The 22,728-nt window shown below is 42.2% G+C and overlaps 1 protein-coding gene across 1 annotated transcript in view; it reads right to left on the bottom strand.

Annotated features, from left to right (window-relative positions):
• Positions 1-22,728, bottom strand: part of MUC2 (mucin 2, oligomeric mucus/gel-forming) — a 53,480-nt gene that overhangs the window by 17,483 nt on the left and 13,269 nt on the right. The window contains exons 17-39 of the mRNA XM_053945859.1: positions 22,487-22,539; positions 22,111-22,220; positions 21,546-21,697; positions 20,987-21,125; positions 20,312-20,422; positions 19,832-20,011; positions 18,614-18,853; positions 17,195-17,351; positions 15,880-16,008; positions 13,885-14,035; positions 13,129-13,172; positions 12,353-12,559; positions 11,971-12,000; positions 11,169-11,606; positions 10,408-10,590; positions 9,175-9,336; positions 7,414-8,007; positions 6,607-6,759; positions 5,232-5,456; positions 4,138-4,275; positions 2,737-2,967; positions 1,774-1,935; positions 13-606 (exon numbers count right to left, since the gene is read on the bottom strand). Coding sequence (XP_053801834.1) covers positions 13-606; positions 1,774-1,935; positions 2,737-2,967; positions 4,138-4,275; positions 5,232-5,456; positions 6,607-6,759; positions 7,414-8,007; positions 9,175-9,336; positions 10,408-10,590; positions 11,169-11,606; positions 11,971-12,000; positions 12,353-12,559; positions 13,129-13,172; positions 13,885-14,035; positions 15,880-16,008; positions 17,195-17,351; positions 18,614-18,853; positions 19,832-20,011; positions 20,312-20,422; positions 20,987-21,125; positions 21,546-21,697; positions 22,111-22,220; positions 22,487-22,539 — 4,583 coding nt within the window. The remainder of the gene's footprint in view (positions 1-12; positions 607-1,773; positions 1,936-2,736; positions 2,968-4,137; positions 4,276-5,231; positions 5,457-6,606; positions 6,760-7,413; positions 8,008-9,174; positions 9,337-10,407; positions 10,591-11,168; positions 11,607-11,970; positions 12,001-12,352; positions 12,560-13,128; positions 13,173-13,884; positions 14,036-15,879; positions 16,009-17,194; positions 17,352-18,613; positions 18,854-19,831; positions 20,012-20,311; positions 20,423-20,986; positions 21,126-21,545; positions 21,698-22,110; positions 22,221-22,486; positions 22,540-22,728) is intronic.

The following is a 22,728-nucleotide window of genomic DNA, read 5'->3' as shown; positions in this document are numbered from 1 at the left end:
TCAGAGAAGTACCTGGAGTTGGTGTGGTGGTGGTGTGGGTTGGTGTGGGCATGGATGTGCTTGAAGTAGTTGAAACGGGCGTTGTTGAGATAGGAACAGTTGTTGTTGTCTGTGAGGTGCTGCCACTAGTGGTGGTGCTGCTGGGGGGCATCGTGGTGGTGGTGGTGGTAGGACTGGGAGTCTCTGCTGTTGTCGTTGGAGCGGTGGTTGATATTGGAGGGGACACACTGCTCGTTGTGGGTGAAGCTGTGGAAGTTGTGGTGCTTGTGGTGCTTGGAGTTGGAAGACACTCTGGTTTGTTGGGGGTGCAGCAGACACTGATCTCGTAGTTGAGGCAGACTGGCATTGGTATTATACCTCCTATCTGCTGATCTTTATTGTTACAGATGAGCCCTACGTTAACATTACATTCCACTTTCTGCCCTAAATCTGCAATGGAAGAGCTAGGGAATTTCTCTGCTCGGCAGGAAATATTCTCAACTTTTGCACACTCCCAGGAGGGGTATTGCTTCCAAATGTTCTCAAAGGTTTCGTAGTCACCACTGTTCCTGTCAGAACCATCCGGGTAAGTCACGTCGATCCAGTCTGACCAGATGCACTCACATTCTGAGAGGTGACAACGAGACAGACAGTTAGAAACAGGACAGAGACAACAATGCAGGGCACCACCTCACACTCAGGTCGTGCTCTGGGCATCCCCTGCACTCAGCAGTGCCCCACAGGCTGCTACTGCACTCAGCCAACACTGGCCATAAGAAAGCTCGATGGTGTGGCCAGCCTCTCCTCCTTGGCCCTACAAACCACTCCTGGCCCAAATCAGGACACAGGCACTCATGACTTATGTGTGTGTCCCCCACAGCTGGGTCACGTGGCTTTGTATGGACTCTCGTGTGCAATAAACCTCTCACATAAGACCCATACAGGCGGCAGAGCGGGACTAAGCAGACACTCCTGCCACTCCCTCAGCTGCTTGGGCCATGCATATCACCTCAATATCGCACAGAGAAAACAACCACTCGGAAGGCACCCAACGACAGGGAAAGCAGGCACTGGACACATACTGCTGACTAAGCCTCAGCTGCTTCCCAGTGCTTCCCAGCGCTTCCCAGCAGCACACAGATCGATGGAGACAAGCACCAATGGGAATGCTGCCCAGAGCTTATGTCTGTCAAATGTGGCAATCTGAGCTCTGAAACCAATCCCCAGACTCAGCCAGCAAAAGCCATGGAAGCATCCCACAGCCCAAACAGCTGGTAAGGAGTAGAGATGGCCACAGAAACAAAACAGGAGAGAAAGAGAAGAAGGTCTGCACAGCTGTGACCAAACAGAGCCTGAAGTGCTACCGCCACAAACGTTAGCCCCACTCCAACTGCACACCTAGGGTCCAGTGACTACATTCTGGACAGCTGGAGCACAAAGTCCAATAGCAGCAAAAGCAACATTCCCATCACTTCAGCATCTGTCTAATCTGGGCACAAGTATGAAATACCTCCTTGGAGCACTGTTGAATCAGGGAAGACAAGACCTTCCCCAAGGACCCCTAAATCCTTGTTCCTTATGAAATAGCCAGAACAAGGGCCAGACTTGGCCACAGGTTGCCCAGAAATTACACCCATCCCTGATCCCTTCCAGAGCCACAAATGCATGTGCTCATGAATCTTCACTACTCCCACAGCAAGGCCAGAAATGACAACAAAGCCAGAGAATTATTTGTTGGTGCTGTAGTTGGAGGCACAGGGCTTTTGGCAGGAATTACTTGGTTTCAGATCATACTTATAGGAGTTGAGATGGTTGGTGTAACAGTTGTTGTTGTCGTCGTTGGTCTGCTGGTGGTGGTGGTGGTGGTGGTGGTGGTGGTGGTGGTGGTGAGAGTCTCTGCTGACGTGGAAGTGGGTGTCACTTCTGGTGTAGGAGATGCTGTGCTGGGTGTGCCTGCTAGAAACAGCAGGGAGAGAGAAAACAGACAAAGGCACAAAGGCATCAGTGGGACTCAGTGTGAACTGAACAGAAGCTGTGCATGAGGGAGGTGCCCCAGACCTAGAGGTAACAGCCCACATGTAGATCAGCAAAGATCCCTAGCACCAACCCTTCCTTTCTGGCCCCAGAGAGAAGAATCCTTGAAATCCATGCACAGAAAGGGTGATGGCCCTCCTTTCCTAACTAGTGAAAGTGTTCCCTTTTGACATTTATGTGCCAGGTACAAGGGGCAGAGTGAAACTGTTCCCAAAAGCCTGTCACAGAAATCCCTGCTTCCTATATCTATGAACACTGGCATCCACTAGCATTGACATTGCAAAGGAGGAGAAGACAGTGTATAAAGTTTGCAAAATTTTTCCCAGAAAGCACCTGAAATTACAGTGCCACAAAAGTAATCCTCACTGCAATTTCACACTTAAGTCCAGTGACTAAATTTTTGACAGATGAAGGAGGTCCAAGGTCCAACAAGAACACAAGATTTCCCATCAGTTTGGCATCTCTTTAAGCCCAGCAGGAGTACCAGCATGAAACACCTTATTAGATGCCTAATGGAAGCCAAGAGCTTCTCACAAGAATCCCTGAATTCTCATCACTTCTGAAACAGCCAGCCCAAGTTCCAGCTTTGGGCAAAGAGCATTTCATGGGATGCACAGCAGTTACACCCATCCCCAATTCCATACTGAGGCACAAATGGAGGTGCCAACAGATCTGCATTATTCTCAAAGCAAGGGGATACAAGATCAGACAAGGCAGAAGTACCTGGAGTTGGTAGGGTGGTTGTATATTCCGCTATGGGTGTGGATGTGCTTGAAATAGTTGAGAAGTTTGTTGATGAGCCAGTAACGGTTGTTGTTGTTGTCCTAGGGGTGCTGATGCTGGTGGTGCTGCTGGGGGGCATTGTGGTGCTGGCAGTGATGTTGGGAGATTCAGATGCTGTCGGAGTGGGAGTAGCTGGTGTTTCTGGTGTGCTCGGTGTCTTCGTAGGTGGGGCTGTTGGAAACAGCAGAGACAGAGAAAACAGACAAAGGCACAAAGGCATCAGTGAGACTCAAGAGGAACAGAGCAGAAGCTGTACATGAGGCAGCTGCCACAGACCTAGAGAGGTCAGCCCACCCTTCACACAGCAATGGTCCCCAGAAACAGCCCTTCCTTTCTGGCTGTCGAAAGCAGAATCCTTGACATCCATGCACAGAAATTGTCATGGCGCTTCCCTCCTAGTGAAGAGATTAAAGATGGTGCTGGAAGGTGCTTCTCACAAAATCAGACAGACCAACCAATAGGTAAGAGATGAGGAGGAGGAATGTTTTGGATCAAGCTGGAGCTTTCTATCTCTGCCTCATTACTGGAACACCTCACTAATTCATGGAATAGGAGATAAGAGTGGAAACTGGGAAGGAAAGCATGCCCAGGAGTATGTTCCTGCCTGATTGGCATGTGATTCCCCCTGTGTTCCAATGTCAGTCTGATGGAGGGCTTCCCTGGGCACTAGTGGATCTCACCAGGTGAAATGTCAGCCAAAGACCAAAAGTTCACAGCAAGAGGCAGTCTGCAGCGTGAAACTGTTCCCTCAAAGGCTGGCAGGAGAATCCTTCCTTCTTACATGTTTAACAGCTGACAACCACTAACACCCAGAGGGCATAGGAGGAGAAGAAAAAGAGGAAAGTCTACACAGCTGAACCCAAACACAGCCTGAAATCCTACTGCTATAAGACCAAGTCCCACTCCAACTGCGCTCCATGGGTCCAGTGACTACATTCTGGCCAGCTAAAGGACACTGTCCAACAGCTGCAAAAGTAATGTTACCCATTACTTCTAATGGGTAGTCTAAGCATCTGTCTAAGCTGGGCAACACCATGAGATACCTCCTTGAAGCGCTGTTGAGTCAGGAAAGACAAGACCTTCCCCCAAGAACCCCTAAATCCTTGTTCCTTATGAAATAGCCAAAACAAGGGCCAGATTTGGCCACAAGACTCTTCCTGGGATTCCCAGAAGTTACACCCATCCCTGATCTCATCCAAAGCCACATATGGAGGTGTTTCATGGACCTTTACTACTCCCACAGCAAGGCCAGAAATGACAACAGAACCAGAGAATTATTTGTCGGTTCTGTTCCTGGGGGCAGTGGGGTTTTGGTGAGAATTATTGCTTTTGGGAACATACTTCGAGGAGTTGAGATGGTTGTTGTTGATCCAGGAACAGTGGTTGTTGTTCTTGGAGGGCTGCTGGTGGAGGTGGTAGTCTCTGGTGGCGAGGTAGTAGTTGTTGATTTTGTTGTGCTTGGTGTGGATGGAGGTGTGCCTGTTAGAAACAGCAGGGACAGAGAAAACAGACAAAGGCACAAAGGTATGAGTGGGACTCAATGTCAACTGAACAGAAGCTGTGCATGAGGCAGTTGTGCTGGGAAGGTTTAAGCTGGATATTAGGAGGAATTTCTCCAGAGAACAAATGATTAGACACTGTAATGGACTGCCCAAGGAGGTGACAGAGCCACAGTGTCTGGTGGCTTTTAAGACAAAAGTGGATGTGGCACTTAGTGCCATGGTCTAGGTGACATGGCAACGATGGACATGATGATCTCAGAGATCTTTTCCAACCTAACTGATTCTGTGAATATATTCCTGCCTGATCATCATGTGGTATCCCTGTGGTGCAATGAAGGCCTGATGAACAACTTCCCTGGGCACTAGTGAATCTCATCAAGGCCACAGTTCACAGCAAGGGGTAGTCTGCAGAGAGATTGTTCCCAAAAGTCTGGCATGGGAATCCTTCCTTCCAACATCTATTACAACAGACAACTGTTAAAACTGACTGGACAAAGAAGGCGAAAGGGAAAAAACTTGGCACAGCTGGGTCCAGACAGAGCCTGATATACCACTGTCACTAGACCAAGCCCTACTCTAATTGAACTCCATGGCTCCAGTGATTCCATTCTGGCCAGCAGAAGAATGGTCCAAAACCAGCAAAAGCAACATTTCTCACCACTTCAGCATCTTTCTAAACTGGGCACCAGCATGAAATAACTCCTTGGAGCCCTGTTGACTCAGGGTAGCCAAGACATTCTTCCCATGATCCCTGAATACTTGTTCCTTTATGAAACAGCCAGCCCAAAACACCAGGTTTGGAACAGGCCATTTCCTGGAACACCTGGCAATTATACCCATCCCTGATCCCACACAGAGGCAGAAAAAGGTGCTTATGGATATTCATTACTCCAACAGCAGGGGAACGTGTGAGAGCACAAGATGTAGAAACACCTGGAGTTGTTGTCGTGGTGGTGTACGTTGGTGTGGGCGTGGATGTGCTTAGAGTAGTTGAGGTGGGTGTTGGTGATTCAGTAACAATTGTTGCGCTTGGAGTGCTGGTGGTGCTGCTGGGGGGCATCATGGTGCTGGCAGTGGTGGTGGGAGTCTCTGGTGGCAAGGGAGGGGTTGGAGATTCTGCTGTAGTGGATACTGTGCTTGGTGTGGATGGAGGTGTGCCTGTTGGAAACAGCAGGGACAGAGAAAGCAGACAAAGGTACAAAGGTATGAGCAGGATTCAATAGAAACTGAACAGAAGCTGTGCATGAGGCAGCTGCCTCAGATCTAGAAGGGTCAGCCCACACTTAGCACAGCAAAGATCCTTAGCACCAACCCTTCCTTTCTGACCACAGAGAAAATAATCCTTGACAACCATGAGGATGATGGGTGATCCAGACATCCAGAGAGGGTGATGGCCCTCCTCTTCTAGCTAGGAGACTGGGAATGGTGCTGGAAGGTGCTTCTCACCAAATCAGAGAGACCTATCAATAGGTAAGAGATGAGGAGGAGTAATGCTTTTGAACTTGCTGGAGCTTTCTATCTCTGCCTTATTACCTGAACATCTCACTAAACATGAGCAAGACCTGAGATGGGAATGTGAGGTAAGGGAAGGAAGCATGCACAGGAATATCTTCCTGCCTGTTTGTCATGTGATTTTCCAGTGGCAGCCTGATAAAGGGCTTCCCAGTGTACTAGTGGATCTGATCAGCCAAAGACCACAGTTCACAGCAAAGGGTAGTATGCAGACTGAAACTGTTCCCAAAAGCCTGGCAGAAGAATTCTTCCTTCTTACACCTATAGTAGCCGAACACCATTAACAGTAAAAGGTAAAGGAGAAAGGTGGGAAACTACACACAGCTGTGCCCAACTAAAGCCTGAAATGCAAGTGGCACAAGACCAAGTCCCACTCCAACTGCACTCCATGGGTCCAGTGACTACATTCTGGCCAGCTGAAGGATTAAGACCAACAGAGGTAAAAGCAAAATTTCCATTACTTGAGAATCTGTTTAAGATGAGGCACCAGGATGAAATCCCTCCTTGGAGTACTGTTGAATAAGGGAAGTCAAAACCTTCTCCCCAAGACCCCAAAATAATTTTTCCTTCTGAAATAGCCAGACCAAAAGGCCAGCTTTGGGCACATGACATTTCCTACGATGTCTAGAAGTTACACTGATCCCAAATCCCATCCAGAGCCACAAATGGAGGTACTCGCAGACCTTCAGTACTCCCAGTAGAAGGTCAGAAATGACAACAGGAACAGGTAATTATTGTTAGTTGTGTAGTTAGATGCAGAGTAATTTGTTGGGAATTACTACTACTAGGAACATACTTCCAGGAGTTGAGATGGTTGTTGGTGATCCAGTAACCATTGTTGTGGTTGTTGTTGTTGAGCTTGGAGGGCTGGTGGTGGTGGTGGTGGTAGTCTCCAGTGGCGAGGTAGTGGTTATTGATTTTGGTGTACTCGGTGTGGGTGGAGTTGTGCCTGTTGGAAACAGCAGGGACAGAGAAAACAAACAAAGGCAACAAAGGCATCAGAAGGACTCAATGTGAACTCAACAGGAGCTGTGCATGAGGCAGCAGCCACAGACATACACAGGCCAGCCCACCCTTAGTGCAGCAATTGTCCCCAGAACCAGCCCTCTCTTTCTGGCTATAGAAAGCAGAATCCCTGACATCCATGCACACACAGGGTCACAGACCGTCTTGCCTAGTGATGATACTGGGGATAGTGCTGGAAGGTGGTTCTCACAAAATCAGAGAGATCTACCTATAGGGAAGAGAGGAGGAGCAGTAATGCTTTTCATCTACTGGGAGCTTTCTGTCTCTGCCTCATTATCTGAACATCTCACTAACTCATGGAGTAAGAGCTGATACGGGAATCTGTGGTCAGGGAAGGATGTATGCACAGTAACAAGAGGATTAAGATCTCCACAGGAGAGGAGGACATAGAGCCCTGTATTCTTGCTCCTTCTGAAACAGCCAGCCGAAGGGCCACCTTTGGGCAAAGGCCATTTCAGGGAAAACACAACAATTAGTCCAATCTCAGATCCCAGAGAGAGGCACAAATGGAGGTGCTCACAAGACCTTCAGTTCCCCACAGCAAGGAAACATGTGAAAGCACAGATCAGAGAAGTACCTGGAGTTGGTGTGGTGGTGGTGTGGGTTGGTGTGGGCATGGATGTGCTTGAAGTAGTTGAAACGGGCGTTGTTGAGATAGGAACAGTTGTTGTTGTCTGTGAGGTGCTGCCACTAGTGGTGGTGCTGCTGGGGGGCATCGTGGTGGTGGTGGTGGTAGGACTGGGAGTCTCTGCTGTTGTCGTTGGAGCGGTGGTTGATATTGGAGGGGACACACTGCTCGTTGTGGGTGAAGCTGTGGAAGTTGTGGTGCTTGTGGTGCTTGGAGTTGGAAGACACTCTGGTTTGTTGGGGGTGCAGCAGACACTGATCTCGTAGTTGAGGCAGACTGGCATTGGTATTATACCTCCTATCTGCTGATCTTTATTGTTACAGATGAGCCCTACGTTAACATTACATTCCACTTTCTGCCCTAAATCTGCAATGGAAGAGCTAGGGAATTTCTCTGCTCGGCAGGAAATATTCTCAACTTTTGCACACTCCCAGGAGGGGTATTGCTTCCAAATGTTCTCAAAGGTTTCGTAGTCACCACTGTTCCTGTCAGAACCATCCGGGTAAGTCACGTCGATCCAGTCTGACCAGATGCACTCACATTCTGAGAGGTGACAACGAGACAGACAGTTAGAAACAGGACAGAGACAACAATGCAGGGCACCACCTCACACTCAGGTCGTGCTCTGGGCATCCCCTGCACTCAGCAGTGCCCCACAGGCTGCTACTGCACTCAGCCAACACTGGCCATAAGAAAGCTCGATGGTGTGGCCAGCCTCTCCTCCTTGGCCCTACAAACCACTCCTGGCCCAAATCAGGACACAGGCACTCATGACTTATGTGTGTGTCCCCCACAGCTGGGTCACGTGGCTTTGTATGGACTCTCGTGTGCAATAAACCTCTCACATAAGACCCATACAGGCGGCAGAGCGGGACTAAGCAGACACTCCTGCCACTCCCTCAGCTGCTTGGGCCATGCATATCACCTCAATATCGCACAGAGAAAACAACCACTCGGAAGGCACCCAACGACAGGGAAAGCAGGCACTGGACACATACTGCTGACTAAGCCTCAGCTGCTTCCCAGTGCTTCCCAGCGCTTCCCAGCAGCACACAGATCGATGGAGACAAGCACCAATGGGAATGCTGCCCAGAGCTTATGTCTGTCAAATGTGGCAATCTGAGCTCTGAAACCAATCCCCAGACTCAGCCAGCAAAAGCCATGGAAGCATCCCACAGCCCAAACAGCTGGTAAGGAGTAGAGATGGCCACAGAAACAAAACAGGAGAGAAAGAGAAGAAGGTCTGCACAGCTGTGACCAAACAGAGCCTGAAGTGCTACCGCCACAAACGTTAGCCCCACTCCAACTGCACACCTAGGGTCCAGTGACTACATTCTGGACAGCTGGAGCACAAAGTCCAATAGCAGCAAAAGCAACATTCCCATCACTTCAGCATCTGTCTAATCTGGGCACAAGTATGAAATACCTCCTTGGAGCACTGTTGAATCAGGGAAGACAAGACCTTCCCCAAGGACCCCTAAATCCTTGTTCCTTATGAAATAGCCAGAACAAGGGCCAGACTTGGCCACAGGTTGCCCAGAAATTACACCCATCCCTGATCCCTTCCAGAGCCACAAATGCATGTGCTCATGAATCTTCACTACTCCCACAGCAAGGCCAGAAATGACAACAAAGCCAGAGAATTATTTGTTGGTGCTGTAGTTGGAGGCACAGGGCTTTTGGCAGGAATTACTTGGTTTCAGATCATACTTATAGGAGTTGAGATGGTTGGTGTAACAGTTGTTGTTGTCGTCGTTGGTCTGCTGGTGGTGGTGGTGGTGGTGGTGGTGGTGGTGGTGGTGGTGAGAGTCTCTGCTGACGTGGAAGTGGGTGTCACTTCTGGTGTAGGAGATGCTGTGCTGGGTGTGCCTGCTAGAAACAGCAGGGAGAGAGAAAACAGACAAAGGCACAAAGGCATCAGTGGGACTCAGTGTGAACTGAACAGAAGCTGTGCATGAGGGAGGTGCCCCAGACCTAGAGGTAACAGCCCACATGTAGATCAGCAAAGATCCCTAGCACCAACCCTTCCTTTCTGGCCCCAGAGAGAAGAATCCTTGAAATCCATGCACAGAAAGGGTGATGGCCCTCCTTTCCTAACTAGGAGACTGGGGATGGTGCTGGAAGGTGCTTCTCACAAATCAGAGAGACATACCAATAGGTAAGAGATGAGGAGGCATATTGCTTTTTTATGTCACTGGGACTTTCTATCTCTGCTTCACTATCTTAACACCTCACAAATCCTTGCAGTAAGAGCTGTGTGATGAATTCATCATCAGAGATGGAAGTGTGAAGAGAAGTAAGTTCCTGCATTGACCATCATGAAATTTCCCCCTCGTGGAATGTCAGCCTAATGAAGGGCTTACCAGAGTTCTAGCAGATGTCATCTGCAAAAGGCTACAGTTCACAAGAAGTGGCATTTTTTAGTGTAAGACTGTTTCCAAAAATCTCCCAGTGTAAGCCTTGCTTCTAAGATCTAGAACCATTGTCAGGCACATGTACTGATATGCCAAAGGAGAAGGAGAAAAGGAAGAAAGTCTGCCCAGCTGTTCCTAGAATGAGTGTCACAGACTAAAGCCTCACTCCAATTTCCCTGCATGTGTGGGTCCAGTGACTACATTCTGGCCACCTGAAGGACAAGGTCCAACAGCAAGAAAATCAAGAATTTCCATCAGTTCAGCATCTGTCTAAGCTGGGCACTAGCATGAAATTTTGCCTGGGAGTTTTTTGAGTCAGGGAAACAAAGACCTTCACCCTAGGACCCCTAAATCCTTGTTCTTCTTAACTCACTGGCTGAAAGATGAGCTTTGAACACAGGGCACTTCAGGGGATGAACAGTAATTCCTCCAATCTGCAATCCCATGGAGACACACTGAAGGAGGGGCCAAGGCACCTTCATTTCTCCCATAGCAAAGGAACACATCAGAGAACAGTCCAGAGAAGTACCTGGAGTTGTGGTGGTGATGGTGTATGTTGCTGTTGGTGAGGATGTGCTTGAAGTAGTTGAGGTGGGTGTTGGTGGTCCAGTAACAGTGGTTGTTGTTGTCGGGGCACTGGTGGTGGTGGGAGTCTCCGTCAGCAAGGTAGTGGTTGTTGATTTTGGTGTGCTTGGTGTGGGTGGAGGTGGGGCTAGAAACAGCAGGGACAGAGAACAAAGACACGAATGCATGAGTGGGACTCAATAGGAACTGAACAGAAGCTGTGCATGAAGCAGCTGGCACAGACCTAGAGAGTTCAGCCCACCCTTAGCACTGCAAAGGTCCCTAGCATGAGCCCTCCTTTTCTGGCCCCAGAAAGCAGAATCCATGCACAGAGAGGGTCATGGCCCTTTTTTCCTAGTGAAGAGATTAGGCATTGTGCTGGAAAGTGCTTCTCACAAAATCAGCAAGACCACGTCAGCCTGAAGAAGGAAGCCTGTGCAGCCCCACCCAGATAATGCCTCTAGCAACAGGAGTTTGAAGCATGGACTACTCTTTTCTCACACAGCAGGTCCCTCTGGAAATATTGTCTCCAGCAGAAGCTTAAAAGTCCAAACCCTCCTAAGTAAGACTTCCTTGCAGACCAATGTTTTCTAGGATTGTGACCTGACTTTAGTAGCCAATAGCCCTTTATTTCTCCAAAGGCAAAGTAAGATCACAGAGTATTTTTCTCTTAAATAGCTGTAGATGTTGAAGTTACTGGAGTGGGGACTGATGGTTTATACTCACATGTTGTGGAATGGATGTGTATGGGCATGGTGGTAATTTCTGTTGAAGTGCTGGTTGTTGTTGTCTGGATGGTAGTTGAAGTGGAAGTTTGTGGTATAGTAGGTGTAATTGTAGGCTCACAAGGATTTTGTTGCCACTCACAACAGTTTACTCTGATTTCATAATTATAGCAAAGTGGCCACATAGTTACATCCTGCTCATCATTTTTACAGATTAGCCCATATTTAACATTACACTCTACTTTCTGACCAAGTTCTTCTAAGCTAACATCAGGTTTATCCTTAGCCCTGCATTCAATTTCTTCAGGAGCTGTACATATTTTGTTTCCATGTTTTCTTATTTCATCATATGTTTCATAGTCACCACCACCTTCTTCAGGTTTACTAACATCAAACCACTCAGTCCAATCACAGATTAGTTCTGTGACTATGCATGGAGCTGCAAGAGAAGACAGAGGTTTCAGACTTTACAGAGAACATCCTGAGAAGATCCATTTTTTGTTTTCTTCCATTAAGGACTAGAGGACTGCATTACAATTTGTAATCTTTCCAAAAAGAGTTCTAAAATCGGTTCTGTATTACCAAGTCTTTAAACTGGAAGTTTTGCATCAAAATAAAATCACCAAGCTGAAGCCTTTAAAGGTCCTTCTTCTCTTTATACTAATGGCACTTTTGAAATTATAAAAACATTATTCATTTTTGTTTAAAATGTATTTTTTTCTGTATTGATTGTCTTTAAATTATTTTTCCTTTAAATATTCCTTTGATATTTTTAACAACCTTGTTTTGTATTTATAACTTACTTGTAGTTACTGGGCGGCTTGTAGTGGAAACTGAAATAGAACAAAAAGAGATCATCATTTCAAAAGAAATAAAATAGTTTGTGGGTTTTTTTTTTTCTGACACTCCTAACATTGTTTCTACTCTCCCATTAGGATATGGAAAAGCTAACTTTTTTTTTTCAAAAATAGGAAGGCACCCTATAGATTTATATTTACAATTTCTTTCATGAGAAATAAATCAACTCAAAATGCTACAAGTCTTTCTTAGTGTGGTGTGATAAAACAATCCATAAATATTGCTCTATCTGTGTCAACTATAATCCTGTAAAATTGTATATTCTATATTTAAAATATTTTCCTTAAAGAAAATAATTTTTAGATCACAATTCTATTGATGATTTACCGGTGGTGGTGGTGGTGGTGGTAAGAGTACTATGAGGGGAGGAGGTTGAAATGGTTGTAGGTGAAGATGTTGGACAAGGATAGACTTCAGCAGGAACTACAGAGCCATTTTCTGCACAAACATATCTTATACATGTGTCTCCGTCCTGTACTACTCCCACAGTAGCATCTACTTCATAACTTGTTCCATTGATGACACAAGGACACCCTGCAAGAAAGAACTTTACTGTGCAATTTTTCTACTACCACATAAGAGGCAGAGGCAAAATTCTGATGGACAAGAGAGCATTTACATGAGTCATGCATGTTTTTCAGACCTGTACCTGGAGCTTAGATCTACTATATTGTGCTAATTTATCTTTACATTTAAAGCAATGTTAGAACATATTTAATCAAGTCCTGAATAAAATGCCTGGTGGTACAGACTTAGAAAGTAGTTTTTTTTAAACGTTCTAAGAGAAATAATAATTGCAATTTACTATCTGACACTTTTACATTATTAACTATATGTTCAGGAAATGCAAACTCGTAGTGAAATCCATTTGTTTGGATATGGGACATAAGGAGAAAGACTGAAAGGGCACGACAAAAAGGTTTAACCAGAAGTGCTAACAGCAAGGCTCAACAAAAGTGCTGCCAAATTTTCTTTAGTCACAACTTTCACTAGCACTGGAAAGAATTATTCTAAATAAATACTAAGCCTTTGTAAAGTCAGACAGAGCAGTTCTGTACATTTTCTTTTCTTCTTGTTTCCAGAAAAACCCAAATGTTATTTACCTGGGACTGGTTTACACTGTATGGATCCTGACGGGACACAGACACTAAAAGAAAAAATTTCAAAAATTAAAATGTTGCTGATATTTTATGACACCTGTTAGCAGAGTCAAGAGCACAGAAACATAGATATTTGTCATTTGATCTTCATTCACACTGCTGGATATTTTTCTTGGTATATTTTCTAGTATTGCCTACCATTTTTCTTTCAAACTAAGTCACCACTTTCAGTTCAGTTGTGAGTTGCAATACTGCAATAACAACTGTTTTGCAGAGTGAACTTACAGCTAGATCAGATTATTCTCTGGTCACCACGTGGAGCCAGAGGTGTAAGTGCTGTCATTGCTAACACTCTAAGCATGAACAATTAGGACTCAACTATCTCTTTCAGGGCAAGAGTATTCTAGACTACAGTGATTTTGAAGTCCCAGTTTTAAGTGAGAATGCAAGGCAGAGTAGCCCCTCTCTTCCCAATGAGTAATGAGATTTGAATGGTTGTTTTAGAAGTTCATTGATGTTTCATTATATAATTTATGACAGTTGACAGATATAATTAATGAATTTGCTAATGCACTTATTATAATAACACTACCAACCTGAAATCTGGATTATTATGGGCTTGGAAAATTATGAAATGCAAGAATATACCAGCTCTTCACCTGAAGTTGCATCTCTATTTGTTTGAGGGCCAGTAAAGTAAATGAAGGACTCAGCATACACTAATTATTTAGTGAATTACTGCAAGTAATTTTTATATACCATATTGTACAGTTTTCTTTTGTGGGTACTTCTTGCCCAGGGAGTACATGAGTTCCATCCTCGAGGTAACATCCACATTGATCTTCAGTCACACAATGCTTTGTCTCTTCATTATAAATGGGCATGTCCTTAGGGCATCTGGGGTAGCAGCCTATTGATGACAGGTAGAACAGAATACAATATGAAGAAAAAGTACAAAAAGTTAACACAGTGATATGATGCCTTCTGAAGGTAAATTATTCTCACTGAATCAAGCATAGTGAAAGAATTCTAAAACTTCCCATTCAAATCAAACTGTGGACAATTAGTCTTTCCAAAAGACTTCAACAGTTCTCACTGATAATAGTGGTGTGAGGAGAATTAAGTAAGAAGTTTTTTTAAGAAAACTAGTGAAGTTTCTTTTTCTTAGTTCAATACCTTGGAGAAACCCCTAATTCATACTCATTTTTATGGGCAAATAGTAATTTTAAGACAAAGAAATACCCCAATTTTTGTATAGATCACTATATCAATAATATTTTTGTGTGGAATATGGAAGCAAATTCACTAACAAACATGTTTTTCACTACATTTCTTGCAACATTAGACCTTTTTTATATGTCTTGAATATACCAGGTATCTCTACCTGGTGTACAGGTAATTATCTACAAACAGATAATTTATCTGTGTTTTTCCTTACCCTCAGGAAGTGATCCAAACTTCACTGCAAGGGAATAATTGACTGTCAATTGTCATTCCATTTTTTATGTAAGTACACCTTAAAATATTATTCTGTTGTTGCTATTATTGTATCTCCTTCCTCCAAATAAACTCTTATTAATTCCAATTATTAATGACATGAAGTTCTCTTTTTATTGTACTGGAGCTCTAAATAGCCTTTAAACTGAAGCACCATGTAATTAACTGGTACTTAAAAGTCACTTTAAACTGCCAGACTATACTTAAGGTGTCCTAAGAAAAATAGGTGTGCTCTATATTTCTTTTGAAATTAAACAACAACAAAAAAAATTAAGAAAGATAATTGGATATAAAATAATCTGCCTTCTGACATCTCCCAAATCTTATCTATCTAATAAGATAAATTATTTTAAAATACAAAGGCTTGTTGGGTTTTTAAAAAATATTTTGGCTAGGGATTTTAGTTGATTTTTGGTATGTTTTTTGGTGTTGTTTTTGTTTGTTTGTTTGGTTGGTTGGTTTGTTCTGTTTCTCTTGAGTTTTGGTTTGTTTTATTTTTTCCTTTTAATTTTTTTACTAGCAGTTCAAAGCAAAGCCATACTCAAGGCATTTCTTGCCAGTTCCTAAACTGGAGATAAGTGCTTTCAGTACAGACCAAAAAGACTCTATGGCTAAAAACACAGCTTCTTTCTCCAGTTTTACCATGTGGTAAACCAGAAAATGCTTGTAAAGTCTTTCACATTATTGGATCACTGCTGTCCTTTTAATGTGAAATTCCTATTGCATTATCAACCACAAGGACTGTCACCTACTATCTCATTTACAAAGGAAACAGAATCTCCAGTACAGATCCAATATATAGCAGCATCAGTGTGTCTGCTATGAAAGATATTTTCCAGTGTAAAGGAAGGTGAATGTTGCCAACTAATCTAGTAAGATGATCTGGTACATAAAAAATGGTAAGGTTAAAAACATCCAACTATCAGTGACTTGCTTCTTTGCCATATCAAAGTTTTCCTGCTTTTGAAATACTTTTGCATGGGATTCAAAATAACCGTGATGTAATAATAATGCATGTTTCAGGATATTATCCAAACAGAGAACTAGTTTTATGGCTGACAGCAATGTAACTATCACTCATTGATGTTAATAAATAATAAATTACATTATAGGAAATGTTTATGTAAGACTGGAGGCAAACTCAATGTAGCAGATTTGGGAACATCTCATCAAGTTGACTGACTAGTCCATAATTATTAAAAGATATCTGAACAAAGTTATACAAAACACAATATAAAGTGACAGGGAATTTGTTACCTTCCAGCAGTGGTATTGTAAAGTTGGTGCTGACATTATTGATCATCCTACAGGTTGTGATATTACTGCCACAAGGCTCGTAGTGCCAGTCACACTCATTGCGAGGGTTGTAGTAGTCACAGAATATTGCTGATGAGAAAAGAGAGAGGCTGATTAAAAACAAGGTTCCCAGAATGCATTTCTGAGCAGGTCTTTAAAGGTACAAGCTACATCAATCGACAAGTTAAGCTGGCCAAATTTATCCAAATTTATCCAATTTATCCAAATTTATCTTGGACTTTCTGCTACTCTGCTTAAATTTAGGATACATCAAAACACTGGTGCCAAAGACTGAAATTTTAAATATTCAGGGCACTGGTAAAAATGCTTCATATCATAAAGAAAAACTATTTTAAAAATTATTTTAGTTTAAAATTAAAGGTATATTTCTGAGAATATTTTTCTTCCATAGCTACTAGCAAACTCCTAAATATTTTCAATTTTATACAAAATAGTTCCATCTTGCTGTATCACACAAGCTGAAATTCCAAGAGGAAGCATATGAGCCATTATGAATACAACTTAAATTTAACTTAGATGACTAGAGACAGAGGAAGGAGCTTTTATTATCTTATGTATCAGAGCTGAATGAAACTTATAATTTTTGTTTCACTGGCTTCTTACACTTAAAAGCTCCAATTAGTCCAAATTCTGAATCTGAATTATTTTTTAAAATTAAAATAATTATATATTTATGCTACTTAGAATCTCAAAATTTTGATTTGAGTGTTTTTTAGGTAATATTAATTTAAATACTATTTTACATTAATTTATGATGTACTGGTATGAGTACTAGCACCACTAATGGACCCCGCTTAATATACATAGCACTGATTAGGTTCAGTGCTAAAGAATGGGAGTGATATATACTTTTTGCTAAAATCAAATTCTGAGTAATTTGAAGAACTGAAGGAGGAAGAGAAGAGAAGAGAAGAGAAGAGAAGAGAAGAGAAGAGAAGAGAAGAGAAGAGAAGAGAAGAGAAGAGAAGAGAAGAGAAGAGAAGAGAAGAGAAGAGAAGAGAAGAGAAGAGAAGAGAAGAGAAGAGAAGAGAAGAGAAGAGAAGAGAAGAGAAGAGAAGAGAAGAGAAGAGAAGAGCCAGGCTGAAAAAAAGACAGCTGAAATACACAAATTTACTAGCCTGTTAGTTCCCTGATATGCTGAGGAAAGGTTTCACCAAGTAGCCAGCATGACCTTGCAGTGACAGTACTAATGATTTATTTGACCGGCTTTCTGACAGCAGCTAGAAAGATACAGTTGTGTTTGTCTGTTACTCACGGCAGATATCAGGAGTTCTCCAGAAAACACAGGCCTCAGCCTTGATGCACTCTTGGGCATACGCTGCAACTGCAGAGCAGAAGCACTCGCAGTCCCCACCACTGTCACAGGAGCAGGCATCATGAACACAAGCCTCATAGTAAGGAAGTGGGTCCACCTGTCAGGGGAAGAAATGATGCCCCAGTTCATCTCCAAATTAGTTTTCAAATTAATATGTTTGAGAGCTCTTGATATATGGGAATTGAGCTGGGAAGGAATGAGACTGCGTCTAAGACTTACCAAATCACACACACTTACAGGCTTGAAGCTGCTCAATATGTTTTGGGGAATGATAGACTTAAAATAATATAGCTCCTTCATAAGTTGCTATGACTGAAAAAACTAAGTAAGAGTCCTTGGCAGTGTTCACATTTTCTAATAGAGTTCCATTTTAGTGCTCCCAAAACCAAGTTGAATTGATGCCAGTGAAGTCTTATCTTCCAGCAAGCTTTGCCAACCAAATGGTGAACAATGTCAGAAAGGCTGCATTCACAGCACATATAAAGCATGTAATTTTGTGCCTATCAGTTTTTGGAGTTTATCCAATGACACATTAAAAAAAGCTTTTTTTTTTTTTTTTTTTTTTTTTTTTTAATTTGAGATTGCAAGAGGAGAAACTTAGACTGGATTTTTGCTGCTGAAGGAAACCACATGAAAACATATAACAAATTAATTAAATTAATAATTGTTTGTGACTTTTCCACTGTGAGTTAAGAACAAACTGTTGTAATGGTAATTAACTGTTGTTAATATTACCATACATCAGGAAAGAGATGAGAAATAAAGAGGAGTGCCCTCTGTGCACTGTACTCTGGAAGCTGTGGGCTGTCACAGTGTTTGTTGTGACAATTTGGAGGCACAGTACCAGCAGCTGTATATCTAAACTATGATGTCAGTGGTGTCTAAAAAGATCCTTTTGTGGATTGAATACTACAATAAGTAGTAGCCTCTTCAACAGCCACCTTTCATGTTTGGTATGAATTTCCATCAGGAGATGGATCTGATCATTGTAAGGCCCTTCAGTACTTGTAATACTGACTATCTCTCAACAAGAGATGGTGCAAGTGCAGCAAACACAGATCTGTTCAGGATACATTTCTGAAGCTAACTTGCAGAGTAGTAGCACTGAAACTGTGGTGATGAATATGGGTTTGTACAGCTGGGGCTGCCACCACCACTAACACAGTCCCATTGCCACAGAGACTCAGACTACTTTGACTAAGGCCACATGAAATGTTCTGACACCTGTAGCTGTACTCGAGACTTAATTGAAGATATCAATCTATTTAACCATCTCTTCATTCATTTCATGTGGGCTTTTTGGTTCTGCATTATCAGAAATGCACTGTGCTGTCCCATCACCTACTGTCTTCTACAAACCTTGGAGTGACAAATTTTGAAGACTTCGCTCTGGATGATGCTGCATTCTTTCTCTGCCCAGGACTTCCGGTGTGGTTTCAGATCACAGGGCTTAATCTCTTGTGTGACATCTGGGCACATGGGAGATTGTTTCCAGGAATTTCCAAAATTCAGGGGATTACTGTCCTGCAGTCCACTCCTTGTTGTAAAGTCATTGTTTGCCTTGTCATCAAAGTTGCCACACAGACCACACACTTTGCCCTGGAAAAGAAAATTGAGTTTTTAAATATACCATGGAAATGAGAAACAGGCTCTGGTAAAGTAAGAGCAAAACACTGACATGAAAAACAACAAATGACTGTCTGTGTAAATGATTACTTTCTTCTTTACTGTCAAATAATTTGTTCAGAAAATAAATTTTTATTTGTCTGTCGTCAGCAAATTATTCAGCTGCCATGTTTTCTCTCCTTGAAATCATTTATATCTAGTGTATTCCCATATCTCTGTCTCCATATCCAACTTAAAACATTAAAGGGTGCCCAAGTCTCTTACAGCTGAGAAGAATTATTTATTCTCCATTCTCAATTTATCATAACTAACGCAATAATATAAGCCTGAGGTAATTAATTTCTGCTCAAAGCAGTTTTTATTAAAAATTTTTAACATAATGATCACCATTTCTTCATTCATGGAAAAGAAATGACTGGGACCCATTTTTCTTGAAAGAAAATGTATCAATCTGCCCTCAATGGTGAATTTTTGGTAGTGTTATTTAAGGTCCACCAATCCCCTCAAGTAACAGTATGTCACTGTTTGTACAATGCCTCAATATTCTCCAATTCAGCATGCTGAATTTCAGGAAACAGAACCATGGCCATACATTGCAGAGGAAGTTTGGTTTTAACAGGGCTGAGATTGCATGTAAGTTTCCAAGCATGTGTGCAGTCAGTCCACATCCCCTAAATTATTCTGGATGATTGACTATCAATACTCATAAACTCAAGAGTATTGCCTGAGATGTTTATCTCTATTGGAATAGCATCCTATGCATCCTGTGCAATGCATTGTGACATACTGTAAGAAACCCCAGAAGCACTTCTGCAAGCTATGACAGTAATAATGCAGCTAACCATCAGTGCACAGAGGATATAGGAAGTAGACATGGAGTCAGAATAAAAGAACATTTGTTTCCTTGTCTATTCACAATACTACTTCAGAAGAAGACAGACAGGCACTAACCTTGTAATCAGGGCTCAGCTTGATGAAAATAGTAGTCTTCTTGTCCCAGATCAGCATCACACCATTGCTAGCCTCAATAACCAGGTACAGGCCAACTGTCCTGTTCCAATACTTCACATCATCGCCAACATCTCGCTGAATTTCTTTGTACTCTTTGTTCTCCAATTTCAGTTCAGTTTTCTGAACGATAAAAAAGAAGTATTGTAACACTAACGTCTATGATGAGACAAAATATTAGACACTTGTAACAATGCAACTCATTCTGAAACCAGTAGCTCAGCCTCTGCAATGACTCACAAGATGGCAGGGAGTGGTGTAGCACCTCTGAGAGAGTTGTCATCACTTGAGAACCTACACCTTTACAGAATAATTTGATAGGGCCTCTAATGCTTGTTACAGCTGCTTTTAGGGGCATGACTTTAGAGCATTACATTTTTGGTAATGCCTGATTCCTGATATGTACTGACTGTCGTCACTCACCCCTAGGAACATTTTGATAGCCTTTGAGCAGGTGACTCCTGTAGTTCCACAAGGGACATTCTCTGTGATGATACTGAATGAGCCGCTGGAATTTTTGTCACCGCAGAAGTCCTATTGAAAAAGAAAAAAAAAGGAACATGAGAAAATTAGGAAGAATATTTCATTGTAGTTCAATCTCATAAGAATTGCAATCATTTAAATCTTCACAATGTATAAATAGTTACTGCTCCTTCAAATGTGACATCCTACACACACATATTTTTACAGATGCATAGCCATAAATGCATACTTCCATGCATACACATAAGCAGTTAACACAGTCTCAGTCTGGGAAAAAGAGTGGGACAATAAAACAAAGCAAGGAATATATATTTAAATAAAAGTTTCAAGTTTCTAAGCTTAGAATTTGGATTTATTTAACAAATGATAATTAGCTCTCATTGAAACGTAGTTCTGTTACATGTAATTTATGATATCTATATCTGAAAAAAAAAAAAAACCAAAAAAAACACATTCACACAGCTTGCCTGCACTGAAAATACACAATTTATCCTGGCAGAATGTGTGAACCCCTTGGGAACAACGATGATAGGCAATAAGGAATGACAAAACCAAAGAGGAAAGTAGATTTTCAAGGCAATCAAATTCCTTTTCAGCCCTCCTGATGAGCATTACCTGAGTAGCCACATATTCACAGCTCCCATCAAAGTCATAGAATTTCCCATCGAAAGTGTTATAATGGCCACTTCCATATATCATACAAGCCCCATAGCACACGTCATCAGTGCATTTCCAAACTCCTTTCTGGCAGGTGCTAGAAGAGAGCAGAGAAGTTGGATTTTCAGATCTCACCAAGAGTGTGTGGTTTTAAAACTGGAGAACAAAACAAGCAACTGCCTGATATAATGTGATACTGAGCAAAATATCCAAGCCTCAACTTCAATTGTTAAGCCTGTTTTTAAGCCTATAACGTGATTTTTACTCTACTGAGCTACAATCTTTAGATCTGATAGCATTTATTTTTAAAAAATGAGTGAGTTTTCCCAACAAGAGATGCCTACTGAAAACAGAGGTAACTACTACCCCCATACTGCCAGCAGAATCTGTATTTACTGAGATAGCAAAAAGTATTCCTGAAAATTAAGGATGATAATTTTGCAGCTACTCTAGTACTATGGCTATGAATATACTGCACAGAATATATTCTAGAAGAGAGTATTCACTTATAACCCACCAGGTGTTGCAGTCCACTTTTATCTTGTCTCCAGAAGAATACCACTCATTGTTGTGAATGCACGGGCAATCTTTTTGCTCAACACAGCCCCCTCTGCCATCATCAAATAGACCTTCAGGGCACACACAGCCTGAGACACACTCTGTCTGGAACTAAGGAATATAAAGAGAAATGGTTACCTTATGACAAAGCACTGCATCTTAATTCCACTTCTTCACTCTTTAAAAACTGCATTTAAAACCACACAGTCTAATAGTGATTAGTTTTATAAGGTTCTTTTTTTCTAGGTTCTAATGTTTGTCTTTTCCTTTTTGATTGTCTAAGAACTCAAATTCTTTTTTACTTGGAAATTATGACTACTGAAGACACAGTAAAGAGGAGAGGGAAACCGTTGTGAAAATGGCAACAGATTAACACCGGGGTGGGGGGGGGGGGGGGAGGGGAAGGGTAGATTAAACCAAAGAGAAATAAACTGCTAGTTACAACTGTATTTGCTGTGTAGCACCATGTGAGGTAAAGAATACGGAATAAAAAAACAAGACACAAAGAAAAGTTGAATGCATACATGATCAGTTTGAGGAGTATGACAGCTAAGTTGAAGAGGTGTTTGCGAAGTCCACTTTGAGGATGCATTGCAGTCAAAGTATGTCTTGCTAGAAGAACATTCTTTTTCACCTGAAAGGTACATTGTTGGTTTAGATCAATCAAGGCAAAAGAAATGTTAGTGAAAGGTGGTAGTTTCTCAGACAGAAATCTCAGTCTATCCTTATGAAAAAAATGGGTTCAGTGAAGAGAGAATAAAGTGAAAATGTGTTACTGTTTTACATAAAAAGAAAAAAACATGCAAAACAAGTAAATGGAGAATTCAAAAGGGATGTAGGTTTGGGTTGGGAGGTTGGCTATGGATTTTATTCTAGTTTCGTTTATAAAATGTCACTTACTTTTCATTCTTATTTTCACTGAAGTGCACTGGATCTTTGCATTTCGGCAAACACTAGAAAAGTGAAGTAAGTAGAACTGTTGCCAGAGATCATGGGAAAATATAACAGAGTCATGTATGTTATTTTCAAAAGCCTGTGTTACAATGAATACATATTAAGGGGACCTTCCTCCTGTGTAAAACACAAGCAATCCGTGTCTGCTAGAAAAGCAAACATAACACATAGATGGCCTTTTATCTTCA

The sequence above is a fragment of the Vidua chalybeata genome, chromosome 6 (assembly GCF_026979565.1).
Source record: "Vidua chalybeata isolate OUT-0048 chromosome 6, bVidCha1 merged haplotype, whole genome shotgun sequence".
Taxonomy (NCBI): Eukaryota; Metazoa; Chordata; class Aves; order Passeriformes; family Viduidae; genus Vidua; species Vidua chalybeata.
This window is presented reverse-complemented; position numbering and strand designations above follow the sequence as displayed.